General features: G+C 33.9%; 1 protein-coding gene across 1 annotated transcript; it reads left to right on the top strand.

The window, feature by feature from the left end:
* Window positions 1–3,818: 3,818 nt before the first annotated feature.
* On the top strand, window positions 3,819–14,212 carry LOC108772392 (uncharacterized). Its single transcript, XM_018537913.1, has 5 exons — window positions 3,819–3,842; window positions 7,347–8,443; window positions 9,010–10,416; window positions 10,492–10,704; window positions 14,049–14,212. The coding sequence occupies exons 1-5, from the start codon at window positions 3,819–3,821 to the stop codon at window positions 14,170–14,172; spliced, it is 2,865 nt and encodes a 954-aa protein (XP_018393415.1). The 3' UTR covers window positions 14,173–14,212.
* Window positions 14,213–14,644: the final 432 nt, after the last annotated feature.

The following is a 14,644-nucleotide window of genomic DNA, read 5'->3' as shown; positions in this document are numbered from 1 at the left end:
CTCTCTTCGCTCACATTAAGATGAACTTTCCACCTGTCGAGTAGCAATAAAACAATAACGTTGAAACAAACATATAAATCATGTCATTTGTTGTTTGACAAGAATTATCTACTGGTAAATGTGCGTATTAATTTTCTTTTCTGACCTTCATCTTTGATGAACATATCTATTTCCGCACCTGTTCATTTAAATGTGTTTTATAGAGACTGTATATTAAAAAAACGACGTTGATGCATACTGAAGCAAATCATGTTCGTGATTATAATTTCCAGAGTAAAATGAAGCAAAAAATTGCATGACGACTGTGGGACGATAGAGAAGGATTTAATGCACAAGCAATTTGTTCAACTGCGATAAATACAAACTGCGATAATATGCTGTATTAGTCACGTGCTCCATTCAAGAGAACTGCAATTTCTCTCTTTCTCCTCTCGCGTTTATGCGTTACTATGGGCCACACTTACCTACTGATCCATATTACTCAAACGGAGGTATTCAAATCATCATAAGAAAATTAAAGGTTCGGATCTTAGAAAAAAAATCTGTTAATTTACGATTTTGCAATTCCTATCAATATTAAATCCAGAAATTTATATATTATATGTTCTAAAAATGTGTAAAGTAAAATTTATTTGATTAAGAAATTCATTCATCACAATAGTTTTCACTTTTTTCGTTCTCTCTCTCTCTTAATTTTTTGTATTTTTGTAATTATATATCTACCTGCGTTGTTTCTTGCATTTATTATTTTATTCATAATAAGATATCCAACAGTCAAGTTATTAAATATACTAATTATTGAGTATCATAATAAAATAATATAATTGTAAAAATAATATAATAAAGTAGCATAATTTTAAATAAAAAATAGTACAATAAATAGTATAATAAAATTTTTTTGATCGATTATATATCATAAAAAATAGAATATATTTAAAATAAAACAAAAGATATATAAATCGTTATTTTATACGTATATATGTATATACTTACTAATTGATTAAAAATAAAATAATTTTTTTATTTTATCAAAACGTAAAATAATTAAATACATACGAATAAATGACGAAATATTTTTATGTTCTTTCTTGCTATTATTTGCCCAGAATCTTTCAAAAAGTGAAAGTAAATTTTCAAATATTTGTATTTTATGTATACTTACCACTTCAAAATTATTTCATGTAATATCTATTCCAAATATAATCTATCATATCTATAATAATATATTATTTTGAAATTTAATTTTAATCGTTGCTCTGCTGATATAATTCGTTTATAATTATCAAAAATTATGTTAGCAGTAAGTTAATTTATTAGTAAAACATTAATGTTTGACAAAAATAAATAAAAACACCATGTAGACAGAGAGAAAGAAAAAAAGAGAGAGAGAGAGAGAGAGAGAGAGAGAGAGAGAGAGAGAGAGTGTGTGTGTGTGTGTGTGTGTGTGTGTGTGTGTGTGTGTGTGTGTGGGGGAGGGTATGTGTGACAATAGGAAATTATTAATACTATCATACCTTTTGATTGCATTCGCACTATTCTAAAAATGCTTGAAGTGTTGCGAAATAGCAGGAACTGATTATCGATTTAAAGCAAAAGAGATTTCATCGAAGGAAGAACACGTGATACTTGTTCCGTGGCCAGAATAGGACGTTACACAGGTGTGCATCGTCGTCGTCATCATTTAACCGATCGACTTTCACTAGAGGGTCTCTGAACTCTCTGGCGGCCTCTCACGAAGAATACCTCTTCCGGTTCGTCCCGAACCGGCCCCCCGTTCATGAACTTGAAAATTAAACCGGCTGCTGTCGACGAAGTTTCGCGCGTCTCCGGAATCCCGTTGATAAAGATCTGTAACCGATAATTAAAACTCGCTTGAACGAGAAAGAGATACGCCATCCGTGGTGAAACAATGGTACGTGTATATGAAAACGCAATAACTACTGCGACTTTTCTGATGAGTCATTTTAAATGCGACGGAAAAGAACAATTATGTTTGACATGATTTATGTAATTTGTAAGTAAGGGGGACAAGAGAGGATAATGCAGTATTTTCAAAATTTTTGCAATAATCTACTTAATGATTTGTAATATCGAAACAAATTTTTAAGCTTATTTTTATTTTAATAAAAATTACTAAATATGGATTAGTTTAGACGGAACAATCGCTTGGAATTTCCCGTGAAGCGAAACGGATCGATCAACGACGTATGTAATATCTGGGGTGAGACTCATTGTGAATTAATTTAGAGGAACGAATCTTCGCAGATAGCCGATTTCAGCCGCTTGAAAAGGCGGTTGTACTTTTATTCGCATATGTTATAAGCACACTTTTAAAGATTATAAATAAAGATTATATTATAGTATTATATTTATTAGAGATGTTTAATTTTATTGTTTATTATTTAAGAAAATAAAATGAATTTGTAAGAATTTACAAATTCAAAATCAAAGAATTGAATGTGATCCTATTATTATACTGTTCTATTAGAATACTGTTCTATGAAACATTCTCGTGATTCAAATACTGTCCAAAATGAAAGCGCGGTGCAAAATTGAGAAATAAAGAGCGAAATATAAATGCTGAGAAAGTATTAAGAGAGGAAACCGGAGATAAAGATGTAATGACGTGGTTCAATCGTCGTCCTGAATGTGCAAATTCTTCTTGGCAATGGTCCGGTAATTGGAACAAACGGAAGTAATGCATTATTGCTACAAATTAATTTCATCATGGCATAAAAAAAGTTATTTCAATTTGCAGAGGAATGCGAGAAGGTTTATTTTTGTTTCCTGATTAATACACGGATTTCTACATACGTCATTATTTCCTTCTTTATCTTTCTTTTCCTTTCTATGCTCCTGAATTAATAAAATATTTTCGGTAACACTTATATGAATTGTGTTTTCCTAAAAAAAAAAAGCTGTTTACGTGATATAATAAATTTTTTTGCTAAAAAGTATCTTTGACATTTAAATTAAGACTCAGATTTGCATAGAAACTGTAAATTGAATATTGGTCCTCTTTCGCATGTTTGTAAAACACAAATAAATGAAAGACCGACGTCTCGAATGGTTAAAAGAATTCTCTGAAAAGAAGACTGGTTTTTATTCAATATACAGGTATACTTTTCTTTTCCATTTAACACTTACTACTTAAATTGTGTACAAAAACATTTTCAGTTGCGTGCCTCCTTTATTTTTGTAAGTAAATTAAAAAAATAAAAAAAGAATTATGTCTCTTTCGAGAAAAAATTCACTTCGATTATTTATATATGACGAACTAATCAATATACTTATGATGACTTAATATTATCAATAATTTTAATCGACTCGGATGTTTTCTTTAAATCGTATGGATATATTAGATGATAGGAGAAGAATCAGCCTCCCCTCTCTACTCCGGAAGGGTTAATCGCGGACGTCTTACGCCGCTACGGAAGAAGACGAAGGCGGGCGCGAGAAGTAGGTCGGAGAGAAGTTTCGCTCATACGTTGATCGGACGCACGAGGAGCTGCTGGCCGAGCGGCTCCGTCAGTCTTGTGAAGATATTCCGGGAGTCAACAGGTGCGTTAGGAGCCAGGGAGCCTCCGAGAGAGCCCCTTCCTTCTCCTTCTTCGTCACTTTCGTCTTTCGTCTGAAGGACCGGAGCGGAAATTTCGTGATTTGCGCGACGTTTTCTAAATCGTGACGACAATCGGTGACAATCGCATATCATGCAGTCCTGAAGAAAGTTCTTCGTTTTCCCCCTGCGGACCTCGTGCATTTTTCTCCGTACCGTTTAGTACTTTTTATCACAGAAATTGCTGGGAAATCTAGAAAACATGACGACGATGAGAAGATGCCAGGTAAATACTTTTTATTTTCTTCTTTCTCTCTTTCTTTTCTTTTACTCTCCTTCTTCTGTTGTTCTCTTTTTTCTATTTTTATCACTTATAGGCTCAGTTCCATCAATATAAGATTAATTCCTTAATCTCAGTTTTATTTACTTATCCTTTTCTAAAATTCTTACAATTCTTAAAATTAGTAAATTGAAACAAGATTAAAGTAAATTTTACATTAGTGGAATTGGATCCTAATCATTAAATATATATATGGCGTATCGCAAGTAAATGAAGTAATTTTCGAAGGAAGTTTTGTAAATTAAAAAATGTGAATCTCGCGCGATATAAAAATGCTTTCTTCATTTTACTCTTTAACAGAAAGATTCTGTTATCATGGAAAAATCAAAAAATGTTTAGTTATAAAATATTGAGAATAATATAAGAATTACGCAATTAATTGATGTTTATATCGTAAAATTGTTTGTCTAGGCTAAAATAAGTGTTTCTTTATTGCTTCAACAATCATATATGCCTTTAGCTCTTTTATGCAATATCTACAGAACATTAATGATTTCACCTGTTAAAACTTTTATGAATGAAATACCAATGAGATCAAAGCTTCATTGCAAGATTAATCAATCCGCAAGAAAGATAGGCTTTCATTGATTACGTATATGTATATGCAGCTTATCTCTACTCATGATCGGTATAATAATAAACCGTGAACGATACAGCACGATTGATCGCGGGTTGATCATCTCACCTGTACCTAATCGATCGGCACGCGTGAAACTTGATCTTTATAATCGACATTTGGCGGCGGTACAGCGTGGGCGATTTCCAGATGAATGCACGCGACGGCCATCGAGGAAAAAACTAGATCTAGACTTAATTGTCGTGCAATTAATGTCGACCCGTAGATTTTCTGGAGCGGAAACCACGAGTGACATGCATCAGTGTGCCACGCGTATTGTTGCGCTAACGTATTTTGACCTCGCTTTGATATATGTGAAGCTGTAACCTTTAACTGATCGGGATTTCTTGTGTCTTGCACAATGAAATTTAGTCCTTCAAATAAAACCAGATTTAAACAATTATTTTTATTCAAAATAAGTAAATAATAATTTATTAATTGTTAAATATAAAATTTCATGATATAAGGCTTTAGATTCAAACAAAAAGACAAACTGAAATAAAAATATAAAATTTAATGTAATTTAATAAATTGTTGAGATAACTTCAATAGCTGAAGAAATAATATTATGTTTTTTAACTAGAGACGAACAAAATGCATTTGTTTAACATTTTTAGCAATTGTTCGCAACAATTTTCTAGTCTCTCTCTGTAGTTTTCTCTTCCTCTTTTTCTAAAAATTACAAATTTTGAACATAACGCATTTTGAAAATCTGCTCCTCAATTACTAATTAGAATTAGGAGATTTCAACTTAAATATTGGTACAAAGTTTTAAAATATTTTAATTATATAATTTTGAAACCATAAAATTGAATTCTTATTTTTAAAATATTTTTTTAAAAAGCAATTTTAATCAAATTATATTAAACTATAATTTTTAAGATTCTTATTTACACATCACTTTCATGTAATAAATACCAGCATTTAGCATATAATTATGTTAAATGTACTATAAAAATTCAAAAATAAATACGCACATTTATCGATTCATCAAAATTGAGATGTAAATAAAAGTAAGGTGTAAATATGGATCTCATAAGAATTACAATTTGATTAAAATCACGCTTAATAAAGATTTTAAAAACAGAAGTTCAATTACATTAAAAAATGAGAATTTATATGAGACAAATAAATGAGCAGTCTATGTGTTGTCGAGATGAATTCAAAAAGTGCTCTGTTGAGTATCAATATCAATAAATGACAATCGTCTATCGAAAGTCATCGGGATGGAAAAAGTGGATCGTACGCGTACTTCTTGCTGATGTACATGATGCGATACGCATCGGCCGTAGACGAGTTAATGCACGCGTGATGTTTCGCGTAAAACGCGTACATGGGGAAAGCATGTCGTTCCATTTCACTTGTCGTTAGAACACACTCGGTCCAGAGCCACCTTTCACGATTTTATTTCATTTTATCCGCTTTTTGCGCGTACGCTATTAGAAAGTATTTTTTTCTGCCGTAATACACGTCGAACTTCAAGTACACGTACTTCAATGGCCGGATATTAGGACGTTTTCTTGTTAAGGATGAGTGATTTCTAAAGCTTGCACTTCAAATAATGATATTCTCTAAGGAAACGAGACTAATAGCACGTTTATTAATAATAATAGCAAATTAATATAATTAGCGAATATGAGGCGCCCATCGATCTCCAAAAGAGTATGTCTATTATCCACTTAATGATCTACATACTTGTATTTCGCTGCGAGCATTCACTTAATTTCGGTACGTCGAGATAATACGTATTTTATAATTCACACGCAATGACTCAACTGCAAATTTACGGTGCAATCGCGCGAGAATTGTCAGCTGCGCGTAATTCCAATCAGGGATAATCGTCACGTTTGATAATAGAAAGTAACCCGCCGCTCGGTTACTACATTGCTATTTTCTAATGCCGGGAAAGAATGCCGACAATCTCAACGGGCTATTAAATTTCTCTCGTCGCCGAACTGCTGGAGCGTTGCCAATACGGCCGATTCATCCGTTACAAATAAATCTAGATGTATTGATGGAAATTTGCGAGATGCGATTTGAAAATCACAGTTAAATGTTTGCCGGTGCATCGTGCGAATATAAACCTCGTAAGGTCAACTTTCGAAAACCTTTTTAAAACTCATTTCGCATTCTGGTCGTCTTCGTTTGTTCTTCAATCGAGTCGAAACGCAATTATGCATGTATACGCAACATCAGATGCACACGTTCGCGCAAGAATTATAGTGCGCTGTATCTCTGATGAAGCGGTACACCCCAGAGTGTGTTGATAAAAATTCTCAAACAATTGAAGTCAATTATCATTTATCAATTCAAGAAAATCCTACAACTTTGCATAAATTTAAAGTAACATTTCTGAATATATTTCATTTAAATTTCATTCATAATTAGTAATGTGTTTAATCCGTGCTTACTCTGTTTTCTGTCAATGATTATTATGTTATTACGTTACTACGTAATAACATAATGTGCTATTATTATATTGTTATTATTTTCTATTATATTCACACATTGTATCAGCCAGGCTCATGAAAGCAGTCTTGCTGGCGTCCAATCTTTTACACTTGCAATAAATTGAATAAAATTAGAATTAAATTAAGTATTATGTTACGACTATTATTTGAAAAAAAAAAGTTTAGGAATCTGTTATAATCGTTAACATTAAACATTACTGATCTTATGTGAATAACCAATTCAATGCAATAATTATTATATGTGTTAAATAAGATGAATGTCAGTATAAACAATATAATTTGACAAAAATATTTCAAGAATTATGATTAATGTTTTATAAGAATTATATGACTTTTATACTAAGTAATTCAATTTTATTTCAGATTACTTTTTTTCTATTTTCCGTGGCCTTAACACTTGGCACATGCTATGACGAGTTACCTAAACCAGGCTATACCAGAACGATGTTGAAGGTCTCTCGAAGTCTTCCGGGTGAGACGGAAGAGCTGAAAGTGCGAACGAACGAAGGCAACATGGCCACTTTAATCGTCAAACGACGAGACAAATCATCGATCATCAATGATTCGAAGCTTACTCCAAAACTTGCTCAAGAAGAATCAAACTTTACTGCGGAAAATTTATTGAAAAAAAATTTTTCAATAAATGCGCAGAATGAATCGATGCTCAGGAATGAGGACGAAGGTAAAAGAAAGGATGAAGTACGAAAACTCGAAGAAGCTCAAATAGAACAGATCAGGGCGACAATCTCCAAATCTTCAGAACTAAAAAATGAAAAATCAGATATTAATCGTTCTGATAGGAGACTGGCGTCTGAAAGAAGTCAACCTATTGGCGTAATCGATTATGGGAATTGGACGCCGTTGGACGCGGGAGGAAGAGCTTTGAAACAAGAGTCGGAGGAAGAGGACGAGTATCGAAACTGGAAACCGTTGCAGACGAACTTGGAGACTGCCGTCGAGGACAGAACAAACTATGACAGATTAGGCGAAGTTGCATTTGGTAGCGATATCCTGTTTGCCAGGAATTTCCAAGACCGAACTCGGAAGAACTTTAAATTTAACGATCAAAGTGTTGCGAATGAAGACGGGTTTCATTATATGTATATACCTCATATAGTGTCTACGAGAACGAATATTGGTGCCAACCTGTCGAAAAACCGAGATGGCAAAGCTGTACCTCCGGAGGTAATCGTTCGATCGGAGATCAACGTGAAGACTGCGTCAAAAAGATCACCCATGTCATTGGACGTCGATGGCACGCCAATAGTTCATGGTACGAGAGTATCTGATGAGCCTATCGACAAAATACAAACCTGGAGAAACGCTCGGGTTATCAATAACAAGCTTATAACTTCCGAGGATAGTCTGACGGTTACCGCAGAGCCTCCTGTCAAACCTTTCGATGATAACGCGGAAAAGAAGGAGAAGTTTGAAAAGTTCTTTAAAGATGTTAATCGAAGGTAAGAAAAGATTCGATTTGTAAAAAAGCGGCCGAGCATTGTCCAAGTATCGATAAAGAACAATTTTAAGAGCGTTTAAAATAAAGACTCACTAATTATCACATATCTATAGAAACACATAGATAGAATATATAATAGATAATTTAAAATTAAAAAATTTCGGCGGAATAAAAAATTTTATGAAAGTTGTATTTTTTATATTTCCGTATAGAAATTGTTATCTTTTTTTTCAGTTATAAATATTTACCTGATACTTTTTGGTTTTATAATTATATTAACTATTTTAGTAAAAATCTGCGTTCTACTTATAAAAACAAGTTTGTGCTCAGTTCTAAATATATAAACTCATAGCTGAGCTCTTATTGTAATATATAAAGTATGATGCTATTGTTAGAATAATAAGAGCTTGATGTACTCAAACTTCAATTTTCTGAATATCGGCTCTTTTATTATCGAAATTATTTGGAATTTTACTATACTTATTATAGTAGTATTGAACGTATTGAATAGTACTGATCGTATTGAACGATTCCTATAATTTTCTGATTTCTCTTTACGTTCGCTAGGTATGGTCGCAACTACGACAATGAAGCCCACAACGTGTACTTCGAGTGGGATCCGAGGAATTACAAAAGCGAAGCATTGAAAGCCGAGGTCTACGAGCCACGTAATGACCATTACCGTGCAAGCGTTCACAAAAGAATGCTACATCCGGACAGCATTGCGAATTATCCGATTTCTCAACGTTACACCCTCGAGAGTCAGACCATAGCACCGGTAGCGTTGAAGCCTGGCGCGCGCGCGCCGGTTCTCCAGTACGCTCATCCAGAGCTAGGCGTGCAACCGGCTAAGATCCTAAAGAATGAGAAACGCCGACCGGACAATTTCCCGGAAAGTCAACATTCATTCACCGAGCAACGTCATAAGAAGAAGTATGTGCTGAACAATAAGAACATAGTGGACAGTTACACCACGAAGAACTACTATCCGAATCAGCACTTCTACGGCTTGAAACGACCGTACGAACCGTCCTTATGGGTGAAGATCTCCGAAAATCTGAAGAATCAGTTTTCCACCGGAGTCGAAAGGGTCTCGCAATTCACTAGGCCGGTGATCGACCCTCTGGTAGAGGCCACTCACAAAATCTCGCAGAATCTTGGTCTATCCAAAGGCTCAACCAAGGAGGCTCAAAACAAGATTGACACGGTAGCGACAGGTACTAGCATCCTAATCCCGGCTCTAGGTCTCGTGGCATCTGGTGCCGCACTCGGCATAGGCGCCGTGGCGGTTGGTCGATATCTCGACGTCGACGTTCTGAAACGATCGAACGCAGACGAAGACGATCTGGAACATAAGCGTGCCTTGGAAACTGGAGCGTATTTAACAACGATCGAGAATGAGAATCTAAGATTGAACGAAGCAACGCCGCAGACCTTGTACGTTCTGCAGAATGTTCCTCAGAACGATAAAGCGAGAAACGAGGATATCGATTCGGTAGAAAACGATGGGGTCTTCTTGGTTCTGGAAGAGGATAAACGAAACGCCGAGAAAATTGAGAATCGAGAAAGTAAACAGGTGGTGGACGAAGCCGATTATGTGGAAACTAATAGACGTAAAAGGAGAAGTCTCGATTATCTAGATATCTTTAAGGCGGATACTGACATGAAAAATCTGGTACGCAGCAAACGCTTTCAGAGGAAAGGTGCCGATTCTATCAGCGAGATCGTGGAAATCGATCTGCCTGCTGGCTCAGATCGCGTCGACATCACTGAATTCCTAATTCCGAAAAAGAATAAAAAGAAACACTTGAGTGGAAATGCTATTCTAGTTGTCGGAGACAGTTTAAAGATCCCAATTGAAAATCTTCAAATGGACTTGTCGGATCAGAACAGATTGAAAACTACTGCAAAAATGTTCGGTGATAATTCTCGGGACGCAGCTTCAATAAATGAAGATAATGGACAAAGAAGAAATCTGAGAACCGATGGTGCATTTTTCGTGTTGGACAGATCGCAAGATTTCGAAAGTAATCTCGAGAAGGGAACAATAAATAGGAGACGAAAGCGAAGCGTCGAAAATGATCAAGAGCTTCAGGACACGCTACAGAATCTGGAGAACACAGAAGTGGCGGAAGTTGCTCACATACAGGGCGATTGGACGAACACTCCCTGCGCAAAAAGGATATTTTGCGACACGATGCTTCAAAGAGATTCCGACGCCTCAGTGCTTATGGAGAAAAAAATGGCGGCCTTATTGAGACTGTGAGTACTTTTGATTTATCACATTTCTTTAATCTGTAAAAAACAGAAATCTCTTGTGATGTTACTATTTTATTTTATATTTAGAAATTAATGAACAATTCTTTAAAATGTAGATAATTATTATAATTGAATGGATGCAATTTACAAAAATTTAATAGATTGACGATTTAAAATTGAAAACATTTTGGTAGACTGAAACATTTGTTGCACAACCTTACAGTTTTGTTTAGAAGTTATTTAATCGGGAAAAATTTTCGGTTTTTCCAAAAATTGTTGTTAAAATAAAATATTAACGTTAAAATAATTTAAAAACATATACACCTTCAAAATTATTAATTAAAATAATTGCCGTTTGGATCTACTATTTTCTGTCTGGCAAAAAATTAGATTTCACTGCAATAAAAGACCGGCTCTTAGGCCGAAAGTTATTGACTCAATTTTTCATTTTGGCTACGTTTCGAAAGCACTAGCCGTTAAACCATGCTGAACGAAATAGATGATAACGATCAATAGGTGATAGTTCAGTGTCTGCTGAGTAGATTGTATGCGAAAAAACTTCCTACTGTAAGTCCACTAAGGTTTTTATTATGCATGAAGTGAAACGCTGCAAAAATGATCCTCATAATATATAGATCAAAAACTTTTTTACAGCTAAAGATTTGGTTTTTTTATCGCCGCAGAATCCAACTTTTGCCAGAAAGATGGTAGAAAATAGTTCATTCAAACGGCAATTAATTTCATTAAAAGTAATCTTTTAAGTATTTTATTTTAATAAAGTTTTGGACAAAAATCTTGGGTTACTTTCTCTTCGACTTAACCCTTAATGGTCTAACGTGGGTCGTTCAAGTCCCCTAAAAGGTACACTCTTCACCTTTAATTTCCACTTTGATTTATGTCGATAGCTTCATTTGGATTGAAGTTATGATTTTTTAAGTGATCGAGTGATTTTACACGCGGTACCACCATTTTTAATACAAAATTATATACAAAAATAATTATTTTCGACATACAAATTTTTTTTTCTTGAAATTGAAGAATTAATGAAGGTCCATGAATTTTTGCAGATTTTTTAAAGCCCTTTAACATGTCTAAAAAACGCCGAGACACGAATGGCCCACGTTAGACCATTAAAGGTGCCGAAAAAACGTTAGACTAGTAAGGGTTAATATTATCTTATCGTATAGGTTTGTCTTTTTCTATTTTGATAGTTCTTTAAAAATTTTTTATATAAATTTTGATATTGTTATTGAAGCGCATTTTGTATATTTATATATTTCATTTCTTATTTCTTCTTTTTTATTAAATAATATAATTTTATTAACAATTATTATTTTTGAAGCAGTTTAAAGCACTTAACAAGTTGTTACAACTGTATGTAATAGTTCGTTTCTTTATAATAGAAAATTGTTTGATAGGATTAATTGAACTTTTGATTAAAAATGGAAATTTATTCAAATTCTAGTTAAATAACCTTTGATTAATAAATCAGAATTTTTTTGTTTGTCCATTTTTAATTAGACATTTTTTCAACACAGCGTTTATAAAGTAATATGCATAACTGCATGTATATTGAGGGTCATGTTCACTTTATCATATCATAAATCGTATTTGTTGGCAGTGATAATTTAAAACACAATGAACGATTGCGTCGATTCTCGCCGTGTTTTCGTGAAACCGTACAAGCCAATTTAATTAACCTGTACTATCAAGCATTCAAAGCGTCAACGAGACGCCGATAACAGCCAGTCGAACAGAACTATAGTCCGAGCAGTGGATAACTTTCTTCCAGCTTTCGCCGACGACGTCCTACTGACTGATTCGACTTTTACCTCTTAGCACAGTTTCACTGTATGTGCACGATGTGCCCTGTCCGCTATCGCGTTGGTCATGTGTGATAGAAAAAAAGAAAGAAAAGTTGACAGAAAGAGAAAGACTTAAACATGTTATCGAAAATAAAAGAAAAAACGAGACAAAGAGAAAACTCTTGAGCATCCAATGCGATAACTTACTTATCTCGCGTTCGCTTCTCTTTCCAGTTCTTAATCGCGATTAATCCCTGTCAGATCGCTTTCTGATGTGATTTCATCAGCATCACAGTAATTAAGTGAAATGTGTTATTTCAAATGAGTCATCTTGCTAAAATTCATCACTGCGTATGGAAGTATAATATTTACTCATAATTATTAATATATAATTACGGATTAAATAAATTAATGCAATTATACATAATTATGGGTATAATGTATATTGATTAATTCGTAACAAATAAAAATGCTTCTTACACACTTTTCCACTTTTGTCATTCTAGTTATAACCGAGACTGTTTCATCTGCCTTTTATTTTCAAAAAAAATTAGAAATAATTCGTAAAATTCGAGGAACTTCGAGGTATTCAGGAAGTTTTGCTGAGACAGATTATCCGCGCACGCGGATGAGTATCGCTTGAGATAAATTAAGAAAGCGGGATGAGAGAGAGCTCAAGTTCTCGCGAGTAATTCCGACGATATTACGTGTTCATTATCCACGAACGGTTGTTAATGACAAAAATGGTATTTCCTGTACCAACATGTGAAACATATACTATTATACAATTCAATTCATTGCAAACGCATGCATCCATATACCGATGAGAGAGCGGAATTATATCATGTACTATGTTGTAATGCATACTATTTTCGAGCAAGCAGTTCTCACATACGTGACGAGAATTTACAGGACAAACTGCGTTTCTAAAAATACTAAGAATTGCACGTCCAATAAAAGAAGGACAATATAAATTATCTTTGCTAGTTTTCTGTTCATGATATACATGCATGCTTCTAAGATCTTAAAACTATTCTAAAACGAGCTTTTTTTCTCTCGTATATTCGATTAGTCACAGACAAACAATAGATGTTAAATTAAAGACAGAAAAGACAAGATTTCACTTTAAAAAAAAATTTTTTCCTTTTTCCTTTCAACTTAAAGTTTGAAAATAACATTTCAATGAATAATGAATTGCATTTGTATTTTAAAAATATAATTAAATTTTACTCTATGTACACATAATTATGATGTATTATAATTAATATATTCAATTAATCTTTAATTAACTATTTAACGTACAAGTACAGTAACTTTTAAATCAGTTTGTATCAACTCGGTGCGTCCTAAAGAAAGCGAGTTAATTGGAGCGAGCGATCGTTAATGGAAGAACATGGGAAGATTAAAAGATTCGCAATCTAGTGCACACCTAATTAGTAATTAACTGCGTACGGTGTCGGTCATTTGTCGAAGTATGTCTCCAACTTTCTAATGGTTTGTTATCCTATAAGTACACTAATCGATGTTTGTATGTACTTACAGAATTCAACCTGGAGCAGCCGTACAAGTATCCAATCACTTCCAGGAGGTTATGGACGCTGTCAGGAGACACGATTGTTCCAGCTTCCTGTGTCCACAGACGAGACCCGGCAACATCTTCTCTTAGACATGCTTGTAGTTCTTAAATTGCATCATGACTCTTCTTCTACCAGTTGGCACTTTCAACTCTAGTTAAGTCCTGCTTAAAAAAATTTTTTTCTCAAATAGCTTAAAAATTATCTCGACATTTTCGTTAGAAAAGAATTATTTCAATTAACAACGGGAAATATTTTCACAGTAAAAATACCGCTGTTACGGGGAAAATCGTGTATATAGATAATTACTAACAACACGTGAACTCTTTAGCTGTGTAGCTCTGACAAAATAACAAAAAACGAATATAAAACTTTTCTTTAATTTGAAATTAGTTTAAACGTTATTCAAATACGTCAATGGATAGAAATGCCAATAATAAGTAAAGAGTTAATGCATTCCTTCCACGACTTGCCGGGTATATTAAATTCGCATGATGTATAAAATTCTTTTTGATTAGTGGATGACTCACATGATTGTGATCAGTTGCATAAAATTCTCAACGT

Source organism: Cyphomyrmex costatus, unplaced genomic scaffold, assembly GCF_001594065.2.
Source record: "Cyphomyrmex costatus isolate MS0001 unplaced genomic scaffold, Ccosl1.0 scaffold189, whole genome shotgun sequence".
NCBI lineage: Eukaryota > Metazoa > Arthropoda > Insecta > Hymenoptera > Formicidae > Cyphomyrmex > Cyphomyrmex costatus.
The sequence above is the reverse complement of the archived record's forward strand: the minus strand, read 5'-3'. Positions and strand labels throughout refer to the sequence as shown.

Bases quoted from the DNA above. Each gene is read 5' to 3' on its own strand.
- LOC108772392 (XM_018537913.1), top strand. From the start codon at position 3,819: ATGACGACGATGAGAAGATGCCAG. The intron at 10,417-10,491 runs TCTGAGAACCGA...GAAGGGAACAAT, and splicing joins GATAATGGACAAAGAAGAAA to AAATAGGAGACGAAAGCGAA. The intron at 10,705-14,048 runs GTGAGTACTTTT...ATGTACTTACAG, and splicing joins ATGGCGGCCTTATTGAGACT to AATTCAACCTGGAGCAGCCG.